This window comes from Bufo gargarizans, chromosome 2, assembly GCF_014858855.1.
Source record: "Bufo gargarizans isolate SCDJY-AF-19 chromosome 2, ASM1485885v1, whole genome shotgun sequence".
In the NCBI taxonomy this organism is placed as follows: Eukaryota; Metazoa; Chordata; class Amphibia; order Anura; family Bufonidae; genus Bufo; species Bufo gargarizans.
In genome coordinates this window covers 202,932,078-202,957,701 of record NC_058081.1, presented here as the reverse complement: position 1 = coordinate 202,957,701, position 25,624 = coordinate 202,932,078, and the positions used below count along the sequence as shown (strand labels likewise).

General features: G+C 46.9%; 1 protein-coding gene across 1 annotated transcript; it reads right to left on the bottom strand.

Moving 5' to 3' along the window:
* Positions 1 to 1,971: 1,971 nt before the first annotated feature.
* On the bottom strand, positions 1,972 to 25,496 carry NME6 (NME/NM23 nucleoside diphosphate kinase 6). The gene is made up of 6 exons (XM_044283411.1): positions 25,395 to 25,496; positions 16,215 to 16,320; positions 12,101 to 12,203; positions 8,935 to 8,974; positions 6,352 to 6,512; positions 1,972 to 2,313 (listed from the first exon to the last, which is right to left on the bottom strand). Exons 2-6 carry the CDS (start codon positions 16,299 to 16,301, stop codon positions 2,165 to 2,167), a joined length of 540 nt encoding a protein of 179 aa, XP_044139346.1. The 5' UTR covers positions 16,302 to 16,320; positions 25,395 to 25,496; the 3' UTR covers positions 1,972 to 2,164.
* Positions 25,497 to 25,624: the final 128 nt, after the last annotated feature.

Below are 25,624 nucleotides of genomic sequence, written 5' to 3'. Positions count from 1 at the left end.
TTCTGCTATTTCGCCGTGCCGCCGCTCCGTCCCCATTGACTATAATGGGGACGGGGTGGAGCTCCGGCGCAGCACGGCAGTGCACGGCGAAAGGCCGCCGGACTAAAAGTCCTGCATGTCTGACTTTTTAGTCCGGCGGCCTCTGACCGCGAACTGCCGTACTGCGCCGTGCCGCCGCTCCGTCCCCATTGACTATAATGGGGACGGGGTGGAGCTCCGGCGCAGCACGGCAGTGCACGGCGAAAGGCCGCCGGACTAAAAGTCCTGCATGTCCGACTTTTTAGTCCGGCAGTCTCTCACCACAAACTGCGCCAGCCTTATAGTCAATGGGGATGGAGTGGCAGGACGGATCCGACAGGGTGAACAGCCTGTCGGATCCGTCCTGCCGCAAGTGTGAAAGTACCCTAAAATGGCGACCTGTACTGCCAGACTAGACCACCAATCCACGTACGGCTGCATCTGGTTACCTTCTGACATATGCTCTAACATCCTCAGTGCCTTACCATGTGTGCCAAAAATCAATCTTTTCACTTTGGTTATTATTCAAAGTCTTCCACTACATCTCTATGTGACTGTGTATTCTGTTCATGTAATCACTGTGCCAACATTAAATTTCAACTTCTTAACTCTGCAGTGGACTGTTAGATAGCCCCTTGCAGTCTGTAACATTAAAGTTACAATATAAGATCTATAAACAGCTATGCAAGCCAGTAAACGGCAACCAAAGCTTGGTGTAAGGGCCCTTTCACACTTGCGTTGGCCGGTTCCGGCATAGAGTTCCGTCGTCAGGGCTCTATGCCGGAACAATCCTGATCAGGATTATCCGTAATGCATTCTGAATGGAGAGAAATCCGTTCAGGATGCATCAGGATGTCTTCCGTTCCGGAACGGAACGTTTTTTGGCCGGAGAAAATACCGCAGCATGCAGTACTTTTTGCTCCGGCCAAAAATCCTGAAGACTTGCCGCAAGGCCGGATCCGGAATGAATGCCCATTGAAAGGCATTGATCCGGATCCGGCCTTAAGCTAAACGTCGTTTCGGCGCATTGCCGGATCCGACGTTTAGCTTTTTCTGAATGGTTACCATGGCTGCCGGGACGCTAAAGTCCTGGCAGCCATGGTAAAGTGTAGCGGGGAGCAGCATACTTACCGTCCGTGCGGCTCCCGGGGCGCTCCAGAGTGACGTCAGGGCGCCCCAGGCGCATGGATGACGTGATCGCATGTACACGTCATCCATGCGCCTGGGGCGCTCTGACGTCATTCTGGAGCGCCCCGGGAGACGGACGGACTGTAAGTATGCCGCTCCCCCGCTCCCCGCTCCTACTATGGCAACCAGGACTTTAATAGCGTCCTGGCTGCCATAGTAACACTGAAAGCATTTTGAAGACGGATCCGTCTTCAAATGCTTTCCGTACACTTGCGTTTTTCCGGATCCGGCGTGTACCTCCGGCAAGTGGAGGACACGCCGGATCTGGACAACGCAAGTGTGAAAGGGCCCTTAGTTATGCTTAAAAGCAACCGTCACCATAAAAATTCAGTGCCACCTGCAGGCAGCATATTATAGGGCAGGAGGAGCGGAGTAGATTGAGAAAAGATTCTGTATAATGTGTAGTTTATTGATCTCTGCCATTTCTATGCTTAGGACTCCAGTGGGCGGTCCCAATGAGTGATTGACAGCAACCTCTGCGTGACTAAGCATAGAGAGATAGCTGTCAATCACTGATTAGGTCTGCCCACTGGACTCCTAAGCATAGAAGAAAGAACATAGATCAGTAAATTACAAGTTTTCGAGTTTTCTTTCTCCACAAATGTACGGTATATACCAATCTGCTCAGCTCCTCCTGCGCTATAACACGCTGCCTGCAGATTGCACTGCATTTGATGGTGAACGGTTCGCTACAAATTATTAATACGCAAAAAAACATTTGTAAAGAAAAAAGAACAGTCAATGGATCATTTCTGAACAGGTTGTATTTTTATGGCTTTCTTCGATCATCGTTGCATTAAGAGGATATCCCTTTTTTGGGCAAATGCTCTCCTTTAAGTTCTTCCACTTCTGATAGCGGTGGCTTGTTGCTGCAGTGTTACAAACAAATCACAGATGCACTTCGGCTTTAGACCACAGACTGCGCACTGCCCGACCATGACAAGTCCCAGTGTCCTCCTCACTTTCCCACAAGTCTGTGCTCAAGAGTCTCCTCATCGTAGCATATTGGTCCAGCACGATAGAGAGGCTCCTGATCCTCATACCAGCGACTAACATCAAAATCCGGGAAGAAGAATGAGATTTCTCTACAGGCAGATTCCACTGAGTCTACATCAAGAAGAAAGTCACATGGGTTAGAATAAAAATGAGGCCATCAGAAAATGAAGAAGTACCATGGAAAGATACAGTATATACAACCATACATGGTACTATTAGGTCCAACGTTCTCTGCTGAATAACTGTCTTTACACATTAAGGGATCTGGACTCTGAGATGCAAATATCCTACATAGATGTAAAGTATCAGAATTTCGACTCACTGCAGCTGCCACGTCAGGAAACTTAAAGGGGTTATCCAATGACAAGTATTAATCACCTTTCTACAGTGATCATTTGGTGGGTACCTTCTATGAAGAAACAGTAGGGCACTTTCCGGCCCATCACTCCATTCACTTCTAAGGGACTGATGAAGCACAATCTACACAAGTCCTATAGAAGTGAATGGAGCTCCGGACTGACATGGGCACTAATGCTCCATTAAGAGAAGGGACTTAGGGACGTTCTGTTCTCAAGATCGCTGAATGCCCAAATGGTCGGACCCACCTCCAGTGATCCTGTGGATAGGGGATATTATTTGTGGGATAATACTTTTAAAGAGGTATTCCCATCTCAGCTATTCATGACCGAGATCCGAATACCCATTCTGTGCAATGACCAGAGGCGTCTGGGGTTATGGAAAGAGCTGAGAAGGCTGTAGATCCCATTCACTTCTGTAAGTACCATTTTTAGCAAATCTGACGTGTCACTTTATGTAGTGATAACTTTTAAAACGCTTTTACTTATCCAGGCCATTCCGAGACTGTTTTCTCGTCACGACAGTGGTACCGTATTTTTCGCCCCATAAGATGCACTTTCGCCATTATGGAAGCGCTCATTAGTACCGGAGGACCAGGAAGAGGTGAAGGCTCTGTACTCGCCGATTCCTGGTCCTCAGCTGTGAAGGCTGCGCACAGTGTGAGGGTGCTCTGTGACCTCAGGCTGTGCACGCCAGTTCACAGCACAGTCGATAGATAGCAGGAGGGGTAAGTGGGTTTTTTATTTTGTGATCTGAGGCTGAAATATGGCTGGGGGCCTCATCTGAGGTCTGATTGGGGGTCTTCTTTATATTGGGCTCTGATCTAAGGTCACATTGAGGTCTGATCTGAGATCTTATTAACATTGGGGGTCTGATTGCTGATCTGAGGCCTAATGACATTTTTTTTTTCTTATTGTCCTCTAAAACCTAGGTGCGTCTTATGGGCTGGTGCGTCTTATAGGGCGAAAAATACAGTAAATTTGAGTCAAAATATATCATTTTTATTTATTAAAAAAATACCAAAATGTACAAAAAATTTGGAAAAATTTGTAAACAGAGGCAAACTGATGCATTCTGAGCGGATCCTTTTCCATTCAGAATGCATTAGGACAAAACTGATCCGTTTTGGATCGCTTTTGAGAGCCCATGATGGATCTCACAAACGGAAAGCCAAAACGCTAGTGTGAAAGTAGCCTTAGAAGTTTAGAAGCAAATCTTACAATTTTAAAGAAAATTTCCAAAACCCAATTTTTTCAGGACCAGTCACTTTATGGGGCTTACATAAAAGAAACCACCCATAAATTACCTAATTTTAGAAACTACACCCCTCAAGCTATTCAAAACTGAGTTCACAAACTTTGTTAACCCTTTAGGTGTCCCACGAGAATTAAAGGAAAATAGGAATGAAATTTCACTTTTTTGAGCAGATTAAAAATTTTAATCCATTTTTTTCTGCAACACATCAAGGGTTAACAGCCAAACAAAACTCAAAATCTATTACCCCGATTCTGGAGTTTACAGAAACACCCCATGTGTGCTCAAAAACTAATGTATGAGCGCACAGCATGCTTCAGATTGGAAGGAGCACCATGTGGCTTTTAGAGAGCGGATTTAGCTAGAGCTGTCGCATATGAAGACACCCTGAGGTGGCCCTACAGTGGAAACCCCCAAAAGTGACCCCATTTTGGAAACTATACCCCTCAAGGAATCTTTCAAGGTGTGTAGGGAGCACTTTGACCTCAAAAGGTGTTTCCTAGAATTAGGAAACACTTGGCAGTGAAAATTAAAAATAATTTTTTTTTCTAGAAAAAGTTGCTTCACACCCACATTTTTCACTTTCACAAACTGTAACAGGACAAAATGCACCCCACATTTTGTTCCCCATTTCCCCCCAAATACGGCAATACCCTGTATGTGCTCAAACAATGATGTGTGGGCGCACAGCAGGGCTCTAGAGTCAAACAGCTAAATATGGATTTTGCTGGCAGGCCTGAATTGGCAGACATGGATTTTAGATGCCATGTCGCATTTACAAAAATTCCTGAGGTCCCAAGAAATAAAAAAAAATAATAAAAAAATAATAAAGTGACCCTATTTTGGAAAGTGCACTCCCGTACGAACATTTTAAGGGGTGGAAAGGGCACTTTTCACCTACCAGGTGTCTCACAGAAATGAATCTGTAGTGGTTGGTGAAAAGTGGATATGTAAGCTATGCGGACTAAATCAGAGATATGAGGTGGTAAAACTACAGGGTGCATCAAGGATGAAATTTAAATTAATACTCCATGGATGAATGGTAGATTTTAAAACACTCCTGCATGCACAGGGCAGGTTTTGCAGTGGTAAATGGTGTCTTTCCTTATCCCCATTTTAGAACACACCCTGCATCTTTTTGGGGTCCTTCCCTTCCTTGCTTCTAGTGGACGTGACCTGGAAAATGTTGCCCTGGTACAACACGGACACCATGACTTCCTGAAGTACTGGGACCCTCCCCGACCTGGCTTTGAAAAATCCTATGAGTGCAGGACAATAGTCCCACAAGCGGCCCGACGTGCACATACAAAAAGAGAACACTATCTAAAAATCTACTTATATGTAAGATTCTAACTATTACTTCTAAAAAAAAAAAAAAATAATAATAATAATATTTGCACCCAAAAAAATGAGCCCAGGTGCTGAACAGTGGATTACGGACTGATCAGCGCTTGGCGTTCACAGCTCGCACACAGAAAAAGTGGTGCAGAGCAGGAAAAAAAAAAGCCAGATAGAAGTGACAAAAAAAGTGTCACAATTTGTTCACCATAGGCAAAAATCGGATGGGGGATAGGGACAGGGATTAGGGCTTGGGAAAAGGGATCTGGAACTTCTGCAGCAAATAAATAAATAAATAAAAATCACTGCAGCAGATGTTCCAGATGTTGTTCTTTTCACAAGTACCAGTAAGCAGTGGTGGTGCACCACAAGTCCCAACAAGCCAACAAGCAGCACAGAACCTCTCTGCACCCAGTCACCAACTAGAATGGCTGCCTGCAAACAGGTTCAGCCATTCCTTGTGCTGCTATAGCGCTGCCATTGGCTGGAGCGTTGTTCCAGCCAATCACAGGGCTGGCAGGATGCTAAACACTGGAGTCCCCTCTGCCTGACCTCGGAGGAGACTGCTGCTGACTAGTTCAGCACCAGTCACCTCCCCATGACCGCCACAGCCCCGCAGCTTCCTTCTGCTTCCGGCGCTGCGATGTGCCAGTCTTGATTGACCGGCCAATCGCAGCGCTTGGAGCTGCAGGGGGGGTGGGGTGGAAAGACACCATGCTGCCCTTACCTGGCATGGATGCCTGCTGGTAAAAGCAGCCATGGTGCCCCGATTTCCCTTCCTGCACCCAGTGGACCTTTCACCGTACATGTACAGCGCTGGTCCTTAAGTCCTGTCCAGCTGTGCCGTACATGTACGGTGCAGGTCCTTAAGGGGTTAACAGTGCAGAGAGATTTATACCAACCAGGTACAATCTTATAGATATAAGCTGCTTATTGTAGCAGAGCTGTACAGGATTTGTGTATGGTCCTATTTTAGGCTGGATTCAATACAGTTAGTCTCATTTAGAACTCCTTTTTGCTGCTGGGCTCCTCCATTTATTGTATCTGTGGAACCCCGCATCGCCTGTGCATATTTGGATTATCCAGGTCAAATGAAGTGGTGAGATGACCGTACATATGTTGTCTCTCAGCAAACCTCACACACATTTATATTGTTTTTTTTGTGTTATTTGGAATGAAAGCTGGGTGGATGGGTCTTACCTGAACCATGTGTTGTGTTGCGTGTGTCGGTCAATCCCAAATGTCCACGGATAGTTTCTGGTGCTGTAATACGGGCTCTGAACACTTTTGTTGGACCCATAATGTCCCTCCACAGTTGGATTGCATCTTCATGAGCTAGTATGTAGGCACGCATGGGACCACTGCAACAAAAAGGAATTGAAATGAAGCCGGAAGTTCAAGAATTACTTTACAAATTCATAAATGATGTGCCTGAACACTACTTTTTAAATTTATTTTTATTATTTTCGGGGTGGGGGAAGCAATTACTATATATACACACACACCAATCTAAATAGTAAACCCACCCCTATTCAACCTCCTTATACCATTCTACTTAACCCCCCCCCCCCCCAAGGAGCGGAGTTTCACCATCAATTCCCACTTAACTCTATATTAACAAAAATAATTTCCTCTTGACCAAATCCTGAATATTTATCTACCATGACCATATAGCAAACCAGACCGCAAACTTATTTTCCGATGTATAGGTTCTGCCTTCCATCACCATATAATGAATTACTGTATTCTGCCACATAGTTACTGATGTATTGTGATTGTCCATATTGCCTCCTTTGCTGGCCTCATTCATTTTTCCATTCCATTATACACTGCTCAATTCCATGGTTACGACCACCCTGTAATCCAGCAGCTATGGCAAGCTATAGAAAAAAAAAGCCCAGGCTTCTCTGGTGGCCTGGACCGTGGGAGTGCACATAGACTGGTGCTTTTTCCTATAGTGTGCAAGCACCGCCACCACTGCTGGATTGCAGGATGGCCGTAACCATGGTTGGAAACAAGCAGTATAATAATGTAATGGGAAAAACTAATCCAGCCAGCAAAGGAGGCAATATGGACAATCACAATACATTAGTAAATGTCTTGTATTAACTTTCTCTACATAATAAATACGGTAACAATTCCTGAAGTGAGACAACCCCTTTTAACCTGTATATAACCTAATATCGCTTGCCAGTATCTCACAAGCTTGGAGCAACGCCAGCAAAGGTGTATCCAGCCTGCGCCCTCCTGATTACACTTAGGACATTTATCTGTATCCCTCAATTTCACTACCTTCAATCTTTTCAGGGTTAAATCTAGCCTATGTGTAAACTTTAACCGAATCACTCTACAGGTGGACATTTGATCGGTAACTTGCATAACTTCGACCATTCCTGCTCCGAGAGCAAAAATCTCTTTGGCCCATTTTTCATAGAGGAAGGGGCAGACTAGATGACCCTCCCGCCGTGCCAATGCTTTATATAACTTGGAAGTGGCCCCTTTAGCAGTGTTAATCCCCACACAATCTCATCCAACAACCTTACATACTCCACACTGAAATCAAAAGCAATGAATAGTATGCATGAGAGGTTCAGTGACAACCTGAAGTGTTAGGGTACATTCACACGACCGTGTGTAATCCTTTCCGTTTTGCGCTCCGCAAATAACGGAATCGTGTGCGGACGAATGACTTTCGTTTGTGTTCTGTATGTCTTCAGTTTTTTTTTTCAGTGCGCAAAAAACAGAAGAAAAAAAAAAAAAAAAGAAGAATTAGGGCCTTCAATAATACGGAAACAGCCGCAAAAAAAACTGATGACATAGGCCTCATGCACATGACCGTTGTTTTGGTCCGCATCCGAGCCGCAGTATTTGCGGCTTGGATGCGGACCCATCCACTTCAATTGCTCCGTTCCGTGGTCTGCAAAAAAAAAATTAAAAAAATTATTATAACCTGTCCTATTCTTGTCCGTTTTGTGGACAAGAAAAGGCAGCTATATTAATGGCTGTCCGCGCCGTTCCGCAAATTACGGAACGCACATGGACGCATCAGTGTTTTGCGGATCTGATATTTGCAGACCCCAAAAACACACAACGGTTGTGTGCATGAGGCCATACGGAAACCATTCCATATGTCATCCGCAATTTGCGGATCCATGGATTGAATGGGGCTGGGGACCGATCTGTGCTGACAATAGTAGTACAAGCTTCATATTTTTGCAGGACTAGAAATGCGGAAACACGGATGTGGACCACATACTGAATGTTGTCCGCACATTTTATTCACCCAAAGGAATGAATGGATAAATTATACGGTCGTGTGAATGTACCTTAAAATGTTCCTTCTGGTACACCTGTCCAATCTACAGAGGGCTGGAAACAAAGCTAGCCCTAACAGCCTTCCTGACATTCCCTATACTCTAGGACAGGTATCAGCAACCTCCAGCAGCTCTGAAACTACAACTCCCAGAATCCTCCTTTCACTCCTATGGGAGTTACAAGAACAGCTGAGTAAGTGTGCATGCTGGGAGTTGTAGTTTCGCAGTAGCTGGAGTGCTGAAGGTTGCGGATCCCTGATCTAGGACATTGGTTCGTAGAAGAACAAAACAGTGAAGATCTAGCAGTTCTTGGCTAATTACCAGGTAAACCACATGACAACATGGAGATAATCACATGGGACTGCACTGGGTTGTCAGACGCACTTGTCATTCATCACCAGCTTCTAGGTATTACAGATGAAACGTGCCGCACATACATCACACAGGACTTGGAATATGTTGTTTTTACCTCGACATGAACTCAACCAATCGCTGATAAAAGAAGCATCCTACAGAGAGAGAATTTAATTCAGTATGAAAAAAAAAAGATATTAAATCACACATGTGAGTAATGGCGAAGCAAGATACTTATCTGTCATAGGAGCCACTACAACTCAGGCATAAATTAAGAATATCACATTGTTAAGCAGCGTTAACTGGTTTCCTTAACTGTAACTTAGACATAATTGGGAAGATTTATCAAAACTGCTGCAAAGGAAAAATGGCTTAGTTGTCCATAGTGGCCAGTCAGATTGATCCTTTCATTTTCCAAAGGAGCTGTGAAGAATGAAAGGAGGAACCCGATTGGTTGCTATGGGCAACTAAACCAGGGTTTCTGGACATAATTCTTTGAAGTCTCATGTATACTACTTCTTGTTCAGAGTCTTAAGAGTCTATCCTCGGGACAGGTCATCAATATGACATGGATAGGGGTCCGATTCCCAGCACCCCGCCTATCAGCTATTTCAAGAGGCCACAGTTCTCCCGTGAGCATCATGGCCTCCTCACAGCTAAGCACAGCGCTGTACATTGTGTAGTGGCTGTGCTTGGTATTACATCTCAGCCCCATTCACTTGAATACGGCTGAGCTGTGCCTAGGTCATGTGACCGATAGACGTAATGTCACATGGTCTAGGAAGAGGCCTAGGCGCTCACAGAATGCCATGGTCTCTTCGTACAGCTCATCGGTGGGGTCCCAGGAGTTGGACTCCCACAGATCTCATATTGATGACCTAGGATAGGTTATTAATATGTAAATCCTGGAGAACCCCTTTAACTTTCCACACAGAGGGAACTACATTTTTTTTTGGAAAAGCATTTTTGGTCAACAAGGAGTACACCATTGTTTTTTGCATAACTTTATTTTTCTGTCGATGTAGTCATATGAGGGTTTGGTTGTTTTTATGAGGTGAACTGTATTTTTTTAGTGCCACCATTTTGGGGTAAATATAACGGTTATTACCTTTTTTTGGGGTAGTAATGGGGAAAGGGAGGGAAAAAAAAAAAAAGTTTTATACACTTTAAATTTACAACGTTCATTGTGTGGCATAACTAGTGTGTTAAAGGGGTTGTCCGGGTTCAGAGCTGAACCCGGACATACTCTTATTTTCACCCAGGCAGCCCCCCTGATGTTGGCATCGGAGCATCTCATGCTCCGATGCGCTCCCTTGCCCTGTGCTACATCGCGCAGGGCAAAGGCTCTTTTGTTTACAATAACACACTGCCGGGCGGGAAGCTTCTGTCCGGCAGCGTGTTCGGTGACGTCACCGGCTCTGATGGGCGGGCTTTAGCGCTGCCCTAGCCAGTAAAACGGCTAGGGCAGCGCTAAAGCCAGTCCATCAGTGTCGGTGCCGTCACTGGGCTTCCTGGCAGCACATCACCGGAACTCTTGAAAATGCCTTCGCCTGCGTGATTTAGGGAAGGGCAAAGGAGAGCATCGGAGCATGAACTGCTCTGATGCTCAACTCAGGGGGGCTACCTGGGTGAAAATGGAGGTATGTCCGGGTTCAGCTCTGAACCCGGAAAACCCCTTTAATGTTATTCTCTGGGTCAGAACGAATACAGCGATACCAATATGTGTCGTTTTAGGTTTGTTTGCTACTTTTGCCCATTAATAGCACATCTCGATATGACTGACAGATGATAAATCTCTTGTAATGACAGAAATAATCATGTATAGGTTCATGTCCCACTTTCCCGCCAAGCTTCTGGTACTCACCCAGCTTTCCAATACACAGATAGCAATAGGAAAGATTTCAGGCTGACATGATAAGGACTTATATTTACCGGTCAGTCATTTCTATTACTGTAGGCAGTATTCACATTCTGCGAGCACCCCAATACACAACATGCTAAGCCATACATAACCAAAGCAGAATAGACTACAGTATCAAGACACATATGGCTCACCCATCCATAGTATGACGGCTGCCCCTGCCCCACACCCAATAACTAAAGATAACGTAGGCATCATCATAGCAGCATTCATTTCATTGTCATGAGAACCTAGGCACGGCGACTACCTCCGGTATCACGCGTGACTTCCTCTCCTTCTCCTGCTGTATCAGCGCAGACTGCAATGCCAGTTTCGTTCCACACCTTATATATGGCGGGCGGCAGGGACCAAACAGCATGACAGGCTACGCTGATAACAGCACTCCGGACCAAAAGAAGTTTCATGCGTAAAAGTACACGAGACTTTTTTTGCAGAGTAAAAAATTGCTTGTACAGGTATTATTGCGATTTCTGGTCCCACACCTACTTTTATAATGAGGATTACCTCACAGATAAACCCTTCCCTGTGCAGCAAGGTTACATACTGAATATACTCTGCTCTCTCGTCCACAATATACATTTTCCATAGGTATGAATGCTTTTATTTAGTCAGAAAAACTATTTTATATATATGCAAATGAGGCTAGTAAGGGGCCCACAGGGCTGTTACCAACATTTTAGGAGCCCAGCCACGCCCACTGTGACCGCCCTGCATCCTCCTAAATCCCTTCTATGCTCCCCGACATCACACAGTTGAAGCGCCATAATCTCGCATATGACAGCTAGCGCATGCGCAGTTAGTTCCCTGAGGCTGATGCCAGCACAGGGAAGGAACACTATGCCGGCAGTGAAATGCAGCATACTAACGCATGCGCGAGATTACGGCGCTACAACTGTGTGACATCGGGAGAGCAAGGAGGGGATTCAGAGGATGCGGGGCGGTGCTGGGCACCGGAAACTTTTTTCTGACTAAATAAAAGCTAGATGCCAAAACTAGCTGACAGAATCCCTTTAATGAATTATTTTTTCTGGGATTGACACTGATGACACAACACCTCTATCATCTGTCCAATGGAGAATGGGCAATAAGAGCAATCCATTAACACCCTTTACCTTTTCTATACATATGCCTGCATTCAGCTTTCATGACCCAAGATGTGCCTATGGTGGCCAGTCTATTGGTGTGTCCAGGTGGAAAAGACAAGGGTCATATGACGGAAGGTCTTCTGCTGCTGAAGAACACAGAACACCTCTGTAAGTGCACTTACCTTAGAGGTCAGTTTGTCCTACAACTTATAGCGCACACATTCATGATTTCCTCTGGTATACCCCCAACTGACAATGGTAGAAACAAGTCTTACCTGAATGTTCTTGGTAAAAACTCTGAGAATCTTTTGCTCGCCACTGAAGTTCCTTACTTCTTACTATAAGAAATTTGTTGTCTAGGATCCTTTGATGTACAGCCTATGAATTGTAAATGGAGGCTATTAGCCGGGGCACATGCCAGGGAAATAAAGCAATACATGCCAAGGCCTAAGAAAGGAGATAACATAAAAACATTTATAGAGAATCTGTCACCAGTGACCTCCCCATCTGTTTGCATAGGCAGATGGCTGTGGTACACCTGGATAAAAACACTGGTTTTCTTTTCTTGATCTGAAGCCCGAGTTATGACACTTTTCTTAATGTGCTAATTAGATCTTTAGTGCAATGAGGGCATCGCCTTTGATCATGTTGCACCCAAGCTCCGTTCCTTTTTGTGACCAGTCCCCCCCCCCCCCCCCTCGCTGTTTTGACTGACAGGGCCACGAAGTGGAAAAGCAACCAGGATCAGCCATGTAGTAATAAATTCCTTAAAGGGGTTCTGCATTTTTTTTAAACTGATGCATCTATCCTTTGGATAGCTCATCAGCATCTGAACGGCGGGGGTCCGACACCAGGGACCCCTGCCGCTCAGCTGTTTGAGAAGGCAGTGGCCCTGTTTACCGCAGGCTTAGTGACGTCACGACTAGTATCAATGGCCTGGACGGGGCTAAGCTCTATTCACTTGAATGGAGCTTAGCCCCGCCCAGGCCAGTGATACTAGTCGTAACAACACTGGGCCTGCGGTAAACAGCGAGAAGGCTGCAGCACTACTGCCAGGGCCACTGCCTTCTCAAACAGCTGAGCGGCAGGGGTTTCGGACCCCCGCCGTTCAGATGCTGATGAGCTATCCAAAGAATAGATCCATCAGTTTAAAAAAACTGCAGAACCCCTTTAACCACCTCCGGACCGCCTAACGCAGGATCGCGGTCCGGGCGGCTGTCTCAGGCAGAGTCACGCGTCTACACGTCATATCGCGAAACTTCCTGTGAACGCGCGCACACAGGATCGGCAAGTAAGCGAGTGAATCTCCAGCCTGCCAGCGGCGATCGTTCGCTGGCAGGCTGTAGATGTGATTTTTTAACCCCTAACAGGTATATTAGACGCTGTTTTGATAACAGCGTCTAATATACCTGCTACCTGGTCCTCTGGTGGTCCCTTTTGCTTGGATCGACGACCAGAGGACACAGGCAGCTCAGTAATAAGTAGCACCAAGCACCACACTACACCCTCCCCCTGTCACTTATTAACCCCTGATCACCCCATATAGACTCCCTGATCACCCCCTGTCATTGATCACCCCCCTGTAAGGCTCCATTCAGACGTCCGTATGTGTTTTACGGATCCACAAAACACATATGGACGTCTGAAGGGAGCCTGACAGGGGGGTGATCAATGACAGGGGGGGTGATCAGGCAGTCTATATGGGGTTATCACCCCCCCTGTAAGGCTCCATTCAGACGTCCGTATGCGTTTTGCGGATCTGTGGATCCTCAAAACACGGACACCGTGGATGGTGATGGATCATGTGATGGACCATGTGATGAGCGCAATGATGTCACCACAGGTCCTTTTCCTCACAGATGAAGGCAAAAGAGAAGCCGGGCTGCGCGAACAAGTGGATTAAGGTGAGTTAAATTATTTTACTTTTTTTTTTTTTTTTAAACCCCTCCAGCCCTATTGTACTATGCATTCTGTTTTAAGAATGCTATTATTTTCCCTTATAACCATGTTATACATAGTAATACCTCCAAAAAAAAAAATTACTTTACATTCCCCATATGTCTACTTCATGTTTGGATCATTTTGGGAATGAGATTTTATTTTTGGGGGATGTTACAAGGCTTAAAAGTTTAGAAGCAAATCTTGACATTTTTCAGAAATTTTCAAAAACCCAATTTTTTGTAGGGACCAGTTCAGGTCTGAAGTCACTTTGCGAGGCTTACATAATAGAAACCACCCTATAAATGACCTCATTCTAGAAACTACACCACTCAAGGTATTCAAAACTGATTTTACAAACTTTGTTAACCCTTTAGGTGTTCCACAAGAATTAATGGAAAATAGAGATACAATTTCAAAATTTCACTTTTTTGGCAGATTTTCCATTTTAATCATTTTTTTCCAGTTACAAAGCAAGGGTTAACAGCCAAACCAAACTCAATATTTATGGCTCTGATTCTGTAGTTTACAGAAACATCCCATATGTGGTCGTAAACCGCTTTTCGGGCACACGGCAGGGCGCAGAAGGAAAGGAATGCCAAAAGGTTTTTGGAAGGCAGGTTTTGCTGGACTGTTTTTTTTGACACCATGTCCCATTTGAAGCCCCCCTGATGCAACCCTAGAGTAGAAACTCCAAAAAAGTGACCCAATTTTTGAAACTACAGGATAGGGTGGCAGTATTGTCGGTATTAGTTTAGGGTAGATATGATTTTTGGTTGCTCTATATTACACTTTTTGTGAGGCAAGGTAACAAGAAATAGCTGTTTTGGAACAGTTTTTATTTTTTGTTATTTACAACATTTATCTGACAGGTTAGATCATGTGGTATTTTTATAGACCAGGTTGTCACGGATGCGGCGATACCCAATATGTATTCTTTGTTTTTATTTATGTAAGTTTTACACAATGATTCCTTTTTTGAAACAAAACAAATCATGTTTTAGTGTCTCCATAGTCTGAGAGCCATAATTTTTTCAGTTTTTGGGCGATTACCTTGGGTAGGGTATGATTTTTGCGGGATGAGATAATGGTTTTATTGGTACTATTTTGGTGCGTGGGACTTTTTGATCGCTTGCTATTCTACTTTTTATTTTTTATGGTGTTCATCTGAGGGGTTAGGTCATGTGATATGTTTATAGAGCCGGTCAATACGGACACGGCGATACCCAATATGTATACTCCCCCCCCCTCTATTTTTTACCAATTTTGTTTTTACTTTATTTGGGGAAAATGACATTTTTGTTTATTTTTACTTGAAACGTAAAATTTTTTGGGGAAAACTATTTTTTTTGTCCCACTTTGGGACTCGAACTTTTTGGGGGTCTAATCCCTTTACAATGCATATCAATACTTCTGTATTGGAATGCATTGGCTGTATGAGTAATACAGTGAGTATTACTCATACAGCTTCCGGCCTGTGAGATCCAGGGGGCTGTATCTCACAGGCTCGTCACCGGAAGGCAGCGAGATGCCTTCCATGCCATCGGGTCCCCCCTACAGCCGCATAGGGACCCGATGGCAGAGGTTAAAGGAAACCTGTCACCTGGAATTTGGCAATAGAGCTGAGGACATGGGCTGCTAGATCGCCGCTAGCACATCCACAATGTCCAGTCCCCATAGCTCTGTGTTTTCATGGTGTCAAAAAAAACACGATTTGATACATATGCAAATTAACCTGAGATGAGTCCAACACCACCCCGCATCTTCCGAATCTCCTCCTTGCTCCCCGACGTCACAAAGCTAGAGTGCCATAATCTCGCGATGCGCGAGCTAGCGCATGCGCAGTTCGTTCCCTGAGGCTGATGCCAGCACAGGGAAGTAACACAATGCAGACACTGCGCATGGGCTAGCTCGCACATCACGAGATTATGGCACTCTAGCTTTGTGACGTCGGGGAGCAAGGAGGAGATTCGGAGGATGCGGGGCGGTGTTGGGCTCCTTCACGCTGGACTCATCTCAGGTTAATTTGTATATCTATCAAATCGTTGTTTTTTTTTTTTAACACTAAAACACAGAGCTATGGGGACTGGACACTGTGGACGTGCTAGCGGCGATCTAGCAGCCCATGTCCTCAGATCTATTGCCAAATTCCAGGTAACGGTTCCCTTTAAGGCTGTAATGTAACAAATTACGAAAAAAGTCAAGGGGGGGGGAATACTTTTGCAAGGCACTGTACATGTACGGCACTGGGCGGAAAGGGGTTAACTTTGTGTACATGCTAAATGCCATTTGCTGAAGCGAGATAATCCCTTTAAATCTCTGATCATTCTTGGTTCAGCTATGTTTCTATTACTGTACAGAAAGGATACAAACACGATGTTCAATGTGCCACATGCTGCACTCCAGAACTGGACTGCAGTAAGTTAAGTATTTTATTGGAAAAGTACTTACGTCAGATATGATGGGATGTGCCACTGCGTCCGGCTTAATTACAGCTAAAGTCAGCTGAAGAGAGCGAGTCCAGCGAAACGTGGACATGACCACACACAGGAACAAGCTGTGGAGAGGCAAAGTGACATACACATATAAATCATCTGACAAGTCGCAAAGTGTTTTTATATCACCCACTGTCTGGTTTCCTAAAAGGCTATGGACATCTTTATGGCCATTAAGGGTCCATTCACACGTCCGTAGAATTTGCGGACCCATTCATTCTCTATGGGGACGGAATGGATACGGAGCGCACACTATGTGCTCTCCGCATCCACATTTCCGGAGCGAGGCCCCGATCTTCTGGTCCGCAGCTCCGTAAAAAAATAGAACATGTCCTATTCTTGTCCGCAATTGCGGACAAGAATAGGCAGTTCTATGGGGGTGCCGGATGGATGTATTGCGGATCCGCAATACACTACGGACGTGTGAATGGATCCAAAGTGTATTAGGCCATTTTCACATCAGTGGTCAGCGATTGTGGCACTTAGACAGACATCAAGTATAATGGAAAGATCTGCACCTGTTCTGCATTTTTAACATGTGGTTTTGGCTCATAATAACTGATGGAAATCACTGATCAAACACTCACTTTGTGAATCAGGCCTTATGGGATAGAACCATACTTGCAAATTGGTTCCATAAAAAAATATGTTGTCCGACGTGTATTTTTATACTGCACATTGCAGGCTGCTCAGTCCCATTCAGTGTGAAATCCATCAGACGAGCTCTTCGATCACTGCATTTGATTGTAAAGATGTTGGGTTTAGTCGGTTCCGGCACAGAGAAACCTGAAGGATCCTGTGCTTCACCATAATGGGGTCCAGAGGTGATCCAGCTGATTTCCGGGAAAAACGCTGTGTCTCAGCTGGAAAAAAACTTGGCATGCAGCGGTTTATTTCCAGCCGAAAACTCGACATTAAAGCCTCATTTCACACGTCAGTGTTTGGTCAGTGATTGTGAGCCAAAACCAGGAGTGGAGCCTCCACAGACATAAGATATAAGAAAAAGATCTGCTCCTGTTCTGTGTTTAGAGACGCACCTTTTTTTGGCTCACAATCACTGATGGAAATCACTGATTGACCAGTGACGTGTGAATGAGGCTTTATGCCGGAAATCAGCCTGATCACCACCGGACCTCACAGTCAAATGGGGATCTGGCAGTGAAGTAGAGGATCAAGCAGGCGGCTCTGTACCGGAACCGCCTGCCGGATCCAGAAATGGAGGTGTGAACGAGGCCTTGGATTTGTGTTCAGGAGAGCTGAGAGAAGGGTCTATCAGTGGACCCTCTGCCACTCTCAGAGGGAACAGGAAGGACTTCCCAGATATATTTGGGGCTACAATAGCTTCTAAATCTCAGCTGCTTTATTCTGAAAGCCTAGGGTGCCGTCACGGTTCTCATCCGTATCATTGGGGGACACAGGCTTGACCATGGGTATAGCTGTTGCCGCTAGGAGGCGGACACTAAGCACAAAAGTGTGAGCGCCTCCCTCCAGCTATACCCTTCCTCCAGGGACTAAGACAAATCCATTAGTGCAAAAGCAATAGGAGAACCAACAGGGGGAAAAAAAAAAAAATAAAATGAGAAAAACAAAATCACACTATGTACAAACCCAGAACCACACAGGCCCAAAAAAGCCTCTAAACAAAAGAATGGGTGGGAGCTGTGTCCCCCAATGAACGGAAGAGAAACAGATTTTACGGTAAGTAAAAAAAATCTACTTTTCACATCCGTATCATTGGGGGACACAGGCTTGACCATGGGATGTTACAGAGCAGTCCCAAAGGGTGGGCATAACAAGCAACCCTCCCGTCAATCAGAACCACCGTCTGCAAAACTCTACGCCCCAGAGAATCGTCAGAAGATGCAAAGGTGTGCACTCGCTAAAACTTGGGAAAAGTATGCAAAGACAACCAGGTAGCCGCCTTGCACACCTGAACGGCCGAAGCCCCATGATGCACCGCCCAAGAAGCCCCCACTGCCCGAGCCGAATGAGCAGTCACCTGGAAGGGCCCGGCCATTAACACGGTACACTTCCACAATGGCAAGACAAATTCATTGGGAAATGGAAGACTTTGACGTCTTGGCCCCTCTGGAATCACGAACAGGGAATCCGTCCACCGGAAAGATGACGTCTGGACAGATAGACTCGAACGGCTCGTACCAAATCCAGGGTATGGAGCGACTGGTAGATTCTGGAACCCCCCCCCCGAGCCTTCAGTATGGCGGCTTCAACAGCCATACAGTTAAATGTAGCGACCCTAAATTTGGGTGGAAGATCAGCCCCTGCGACAAAAGGTCCTCCCGAAGAAGGGTTCGTCGGTGAGAAGGGGGGACCAGAGACGCATGCCACACCCGGCGCGGCCAATCTGGGGCCACAAGTATGATGGGTAGTCTCTCAGACCTGATCTTCCGGAGGAGGCACGGAATGAGAGGAAGAGGCGGAAACACGTAAGGAAACGTGAACCAACTCCACAGAATTACCAGCGCGTTGCGCGCCAGGGCCATAGGGTCCCTGAACCACGCGACAAAGTCCTCGCCCTTGTTGTTGAAGCTGGAGGCCATGAGATCCACATCCAGCCGACCTAACCGCTCGCAGATGGCTCAAAAGTCCTGTGGGTTAAGAGCCCACTCACCGGGATCAAGACGCTCCCAGCTGAGGAAGTCTGCGATCCAGTTGTCGTTGCCGGGGATGTGAACTGCCGGAACATGTTTCTCCGCCCAGCTAAGAATCAGCGCCATGGCTGCAGGGCCCCGAGTGCCGCCCTGGTTGAGGTACGCCACCGCCGTGGAGTTGTCGGACTGAACCCAAACCGGATGACCCCTGAGATGCTCGGCCCAATGTTGCAGAGAGTACCGAATCGCCCTCAACTCCGAAACATTGATTGGAAGGGAGCGCTACTCGTGTGACCATAGCCCTTGAACAGAGAGATTTTACAACACCCCCCCCCCCCCAACCCCTGAGGAAGGAACGAGCAGCCCAACGTCAACTTCGGAGAGACCAACCACCATCTGAGGGCCCAGCGAACCTGGGCAGAGATATGCATGGGCTGATCCAGAGAGGCTGCGTAGTGGTCCCAGCTGGACAGAATGGCTCGCTGAAGCGTTCTGGTATGGAACTGAGCATAGGGAATTGCTTCGAAGGCAGAGACCATGTGACCCACTGCCCGCATGCAGCAATGAATGGGAACAGGACCTGGCCTCAACAAGGGGAAAATCTGCAGACGGAGAGCGGATAGCTACTCTGGAGGCAAGAACACCATGGCCTGAAATGTGTCGAGTACCATGCCATTCAGGATCCATCCGAAGCGCTTCAGGGTGTCCAGAACAATGGTTAGGCTGTCTGCCGTCACCCGGAACGATAGACCCTTCACCAGGATGTCGTCTAAGAAAGGGATCGCTACGATCCCCCTGGCATGCAGCAGGGCAATGACTGCCGCCATAACCTTTCGTAAAGACCCTGGCAGCCGTGGTCAGGCTGAACGCGGGAGGGCTACAAACTGGTAGTGAAATGGAACCACTGCGATTTGGAGAAACCTGATAACTGACGCAGATGGGCACGTGAAGATAAGCATCCTATCGAGGACAGGTACTCCCCCGATTCCATGGATGCAATGACCGACCTCAGGGACTCCATCTGGAAGCTGCGGACGCGAAAGAAACGGTTGAGCGCCTTGAGGTTCAGAACGGGATGGACCGTGCCCTCTTTTTGGGGATCATTGGAGTAAAATCCCTGAAAACAGTCTCACGCAGGACACGGAACATTCACACCCTGCTGCAGCAGCGTGCGAATCACCTGAAAAAAAGAATCTGTGGCTGATAGAGAGGCTGGAGGCCACACCCGAAAAAAAAAAACTGCAAGCAGCGGAGTTCTTAGGGTTAAACGACTTGGAGCCCTGTTGACGGGATCACCAGGAAGAGCGAGGCTTGAAGGAAGGTTTGCGCTTCTGATCCATGGCCGACCCTCTTGGGGCTGGAAAATCTCTGAAAGGGGGCGAAAAACAGGCTTCCTCTTTTTTGACCTACTACCGCCCCGTTTTGTGGTAAATGCGTGCTCTTACCACTTGTGTCCGAAATGATCACATCCAGGCGCTTACCAAAAAGCCTGCTGCCGGAAAAGGGGAGGGCCGTCAGGGTCCGCTTTGAAGCATTATCTGCCGCCCAGCAAGAGAGTCATAGGATACGGCGAATAACCACCAACAGGGCTGACGAGCGAGCCATAAGCCTGGCCGATATGGCCTAAAACAGTGATGGTGAACCTTTTAGAGACCGAGTGCCCAAACTGCAACTAAATACCCACTTATTTATCGCAAAGTGCCAACACAGAAATTTAACCTGAATACCAATATAGTATATCTTCCATGTACTTTATCATTTAGCTATAATAGCTTAATACCCTACATTCAGTGCGCTGCCTGTGCTGTTCATAGTGCGTCCTGTGCTGATGAATGGCAGAAAAAGTCTAAAGCATATTAGACCCGCGACTTTTTCCAAGGCGCGGGTGCCCACAGAGAGGGCTCTGAGTGCCGCCTCTGGCACCCGTGCCGTAGGTTCGCCATCACTGGCCTAAAATCTATATTGCGATATAATTTGAAGCATGTGCGATATGCAATATATTATTTTCTTCTGTATGTATACAAAAAATACAAATGACAAAAAAATTGTAATATGTGCATTGTGTGACAGATCTTTTTCCAAACAATGTAAAGATGAAGACTTAGGCCCCTTTCACACAGGCGAGTTTTCCGCGCGGGTGCAATGCATGAAGTGAACGCATTGCACCCGCACTGAATCCGGACACATTCATTTCTATGGGGCTGTGCACATGAGCAGTAGTTTTCACGTATCACTTGTGCATTGCGTGAAAATCGCAGCATGCTCCCCTTTGTGCGTTTTTCTCGTAACGCAGGCCCCATAGAAATGAATGGGGTTGCGTAAAAAAACGCAAGCATCCGCAAGCAAGTGCGGATGCGGTGCGATTTTCACGCACGGTTGCGAGGAGACAATCGGGATGGAGACCCGATCATTATTATTTCCCCTTATAACATGGTTATAAGGGAAAATAATAGCATTCTGAATACAGAATGCATAGTACAATAGTGCTGGAGGGGTTAAAAAAATAATATTTTAACTCACCGTAATCAACTTGTTCGCGCAGTCGGCATCTCTTCTGTCTTCATCTGTGAGCAATAGGACCTTTGATGAAGTCACTGCGTTCATCACATGGTCCGTCACATGATCCATCACCATAGTGACGTCATCAAAGGTCCTATTCCTCACAGATGAAGACAGAAGGGATGCCGGCTGCGCGAACAAGTGGATTAAGGTGAGTTAAATTATTTAACTTTTTTTTTTAACAACCCTTATTGTACTATGCTATCTATATTCAGAATGCTATTATTTTCCCTTATAACCATGTTATAAAGGGAAAATAATACAATCTACACTACAACTAACCCAAACCTGAACTTCTGTGAAGAAGTTTGGGTCTGGGTACCAGTCAGTTTTTTATCATGCGCGTGCAAAACACATTGCACCCGCGCGATAAAAACTAAACATCGGAACGCAATTGAAGTCAAAACTGACTGCAATTGCGTTCCTACTCACGCAGGTTTGACCTAATCCAGACACGCTCATCTGCAAGGGGCCTAAGTGTTAGTAAAACACAAATTTCATACATGTCCCCCAGAGCCAGTGCCATCAGCCCCATGGCATTTGCCATCATCATCATACATGTCCCTCAGAGCCAGTGCCATCAACCCCATTGCATTTGGCATCATCATCAAAGTCCCCCAGGGGCCCAGAGCCAGTGCCATCAGCCCCATGGCATTTGCCATCATCATCATACATGTCCCCCAGAGCCAGTGTCATCAGCCCCATGGCACTTGCCATCATCAGACATGTCCCCCAGAGCCAGTGCCATCAGATCAGCCCCATGGCCATCCTTTGCAAATAGATCCCCCCCCCCCCCCCACCCCAGAAAAATCGCTGTTATTATACTTACTTTTCCTGCAGGGTGCTCAGCAGCAGCTGGCTGATGGAGTCCGCAGGTGTCAAGTCTTCTTCCCGGCATGCATTGGGCGGGACCTGACGTCACACACAGCGTCAGCCAGCGGGATGATGCTATGTGCACGCCAGGCCCTGGCTAGTACTGCGGAGTCGGGTGGCCACGGATCGGTGAGTGAGAAGCTTCTTCAATTCACTACCGCTCTGTGGTCATATCGCGGTCCGGCGATATAGACAAAATCTGTATCGTTGCACAAATTCATATCGCCCACCCCTACCTGGCCGCGTCCAAAGATGCTTTACAAATATATGCACTGGCATGAGAGAGCTGCAGGGCCATGTCTGCAAGTTCACCCGAGGGGACTCCCGAGTCTAGACCCTAATGTAAATTACTTGCCCACTCCCCCATTGCCTTGATCACCCATGTAGAGGCAAATAACGGCTGCAGCGCTGTGCCCACTGCTTCAAAGGCAGATTTTGCAAACACTTCCAGTTTCTTATCTCGGATATCAGAGAAAGAAGCCCCATCCGCCTTTGGCAAGGTAGTATGCTTAGCCAAGTGGGAAACTGGCAGGTCCACTATAGGTGAGGACGACCATTTCTTAGTCAAATTCTCCGGAAAAGGATAAAGGACGTTTAAGCGTTTTGGCAAGGTAAAACGTCTATCAGGGAAATTCCACTCATTGGAAAGAGAGGAAATCAAACTCCTGGTGGTTAGGGAAAAACCCGAGCTGGCAGACGACGGTGGGGGATCCTCAACCTGCGACGTCTTGATCACCGCCGTAATAAGATTGTCCACCATGGAGGACAGTTTAGACGACTGACCCTCCAGCGAGGCACCATCCTCATCTGACCCCCTCCTCAGAACATGCCTCTTCTACATGTCAGAGTAAGACTCTCTAGCAGGAGGAGGAGAGGCCGAGGAAACAGAGACACAGACACCCTTTTGGGGGAGGATGTTCTGGCCTTGTCGACATACGCCCCAATATTTCCACAATGGCCTTGTTGGTATTGGAGACATCCTGTACCACCCTAAACAAGGAACGTGCCCATTCCGGTTCCACCATAGACTGGGCAGCAGAAACCATCGGGTCCGGGGTTGAGCCACTTGAACGCAAAGCAGAGGGAGTCTGACTGAGGGGATGGAAATTTTGAGCGACATGACCCACAGGCAAAATGACGCACCAAAGGGACCACCTGCTTCGAGACCTGGGGTCTGGGCTCAGACATAATGACAACCCTGGAGCCTAAATAGGGAAGAGGGGAAGGTGCTTTAAATCCCAGGAGTGGGCGGAGTCCACTCTCCCTCTGCTCAGCTGCTGGAGTGGGGACAACATAGGCCCCGCCACCAAAATGACACCGGCTCTCAGTAGCAGGCCTCTATTAACCATGGCCCCAGAACCTCGCACTGCGCCAATCAGGAAGCGGCACCTCCCCGCGCAAACGCCGTCGAGAGAGCAGCAGGAGGACAAGCGCTGCCGAGCAGGAGCAGACGATATGCCCCTGAACCCTGCATGCCCCCCAGAACAGTGCAGGTACATGTTACAGGGCGACAGCACCCTGCATAGCCCCCCCCCGCCAAGACCTCCTTGAGGGGCCCAGCCTCGTAGGGACCAGGAACTTGGGAAGGTGAGAGTATTGGAAGGGGAAGCACTTTGGGGCCATTTCCTCTTTCCTCCTAATATATATATATATATATATATATATATATATATATATATATATATATATATATATATATATATATATATATATATATATATATATATATGGGGGAGGGAGACTACACTGGAACAGAGAGGACTTGTGGTGGACGGCTGTGGTGATCCGAACGCTGGCGGGAAACAGAGGCTTTGTAGGAACCTCTGGTCCTCCTTTGCTTCTGGAGAACATGAAGGAGCAGGGGGTTTGGGGGACCCCCTGGTCTCCCGTCTCCTGGGTGGGAGTGCAGGCAGTTTTAAGGACTGCCTGAAACTCCCTCTACAAAAAAAGTTAAAAAAAGAACAGAAATCAGCAGACCTGCAACGCAGGGAGGTCTGCCTCCTAGAGACACTAAGCTAAAACTGATTTAGCTTAGTCCCTGGAGGAAGAGTATAGCTGAAGGGAGGAGCTCACACTTTTGTGCTTAGTGTCCGCCTCCTAGTGGCAGCAGCTATACCCATGGTCAAGCCTGTGTCCCCCAATGATATGGATGAGAAATGAAAACCCTCGGCAGAAACCGCAGTGGGATAATCAATGGATTTTGTTGCAGACAATACCCCTCGTGTGAACCTACCCAAACTGTGTGGCCCTTAACAAACTGCAATGAGTTACCACTTCATAAATTACTAATTAATGCATCCCTGCTGCTTTGGGCATTGGTCGGCAGTGTGACGGCTGTGCAACAGTTGCCACATGTGACGTACAGTTTAGGCTGTTAGGCTATTTCCGTCGCTCCCATTCACTTCTATGGAGAGCCGGCTTGGTGATGGCCAGACCGGAGTGCTCCAGCCACCACCTTGCGGGGCTCTGTTCTCGATATAGGTACGGGTCTCAGCACCTAAAAGACAATGGGGCATATCGATTGTCTATGACGAGACAACCCCTTTAACTTCCGCATATCACCTTCCTGAGGATGGCAATACAGCTGAATTCAGGAGTAGTGGTGAGAGAACTTGTGTTTTAAGTTCGGCGTCTAAAGTTCGGGTTATCAAAGTATCCCGTTATGGATTCTAAATTCCGTTATGGTCCATGGTAGCGGAATCCATAACGGGATACTCCGATAACCTGAACTTTAGACGCTGAACTTAAAACACAAGTTTGCTCAACACTATTCAGGAGGACACCTGTGGCAGGTACGGTAATTAATGCTGAGAGCATCCGATCGTTATGTACCTGGCTGGCGGACGTGACGAGGGCTCAGGCGGCCCGCCAAGAAGTTTCCCTGTAGGGTCTATGGCCAGTCCGCCCCATCAGGGGGACAACCTCTTTCTTAATGTCCACTTTACATGGTCAAGATGTACTCATGATAGCTGGTCACATGCACTTTATGGGCTCCATCTTTATTGTGGGGACACAAATGGCCTCTTGTCATTCCACGTGAGCCGCACAGGGATGGATATTGTGTATTGCCCTTGAAGTCAATTCTTTCTCACCTGTGACAGCGCCGCCGGCCGGCTTCTCTATGGTAACACAAGACACCGCCTCACACTACGTCCAGCCCCCTTTGATTAGAGCGCCACAAATGCGCGGTGAAGTACGAGCGCTCCGCTTCACCTAGAGGTCTGCGCTGCAGACAACAGCCGCCATTTTGTTGGCGCCCACATTCAATGGCAGTAATCATTACTTACTTCGCTACTGGTCGTCTGCATGTAGATAACCACAG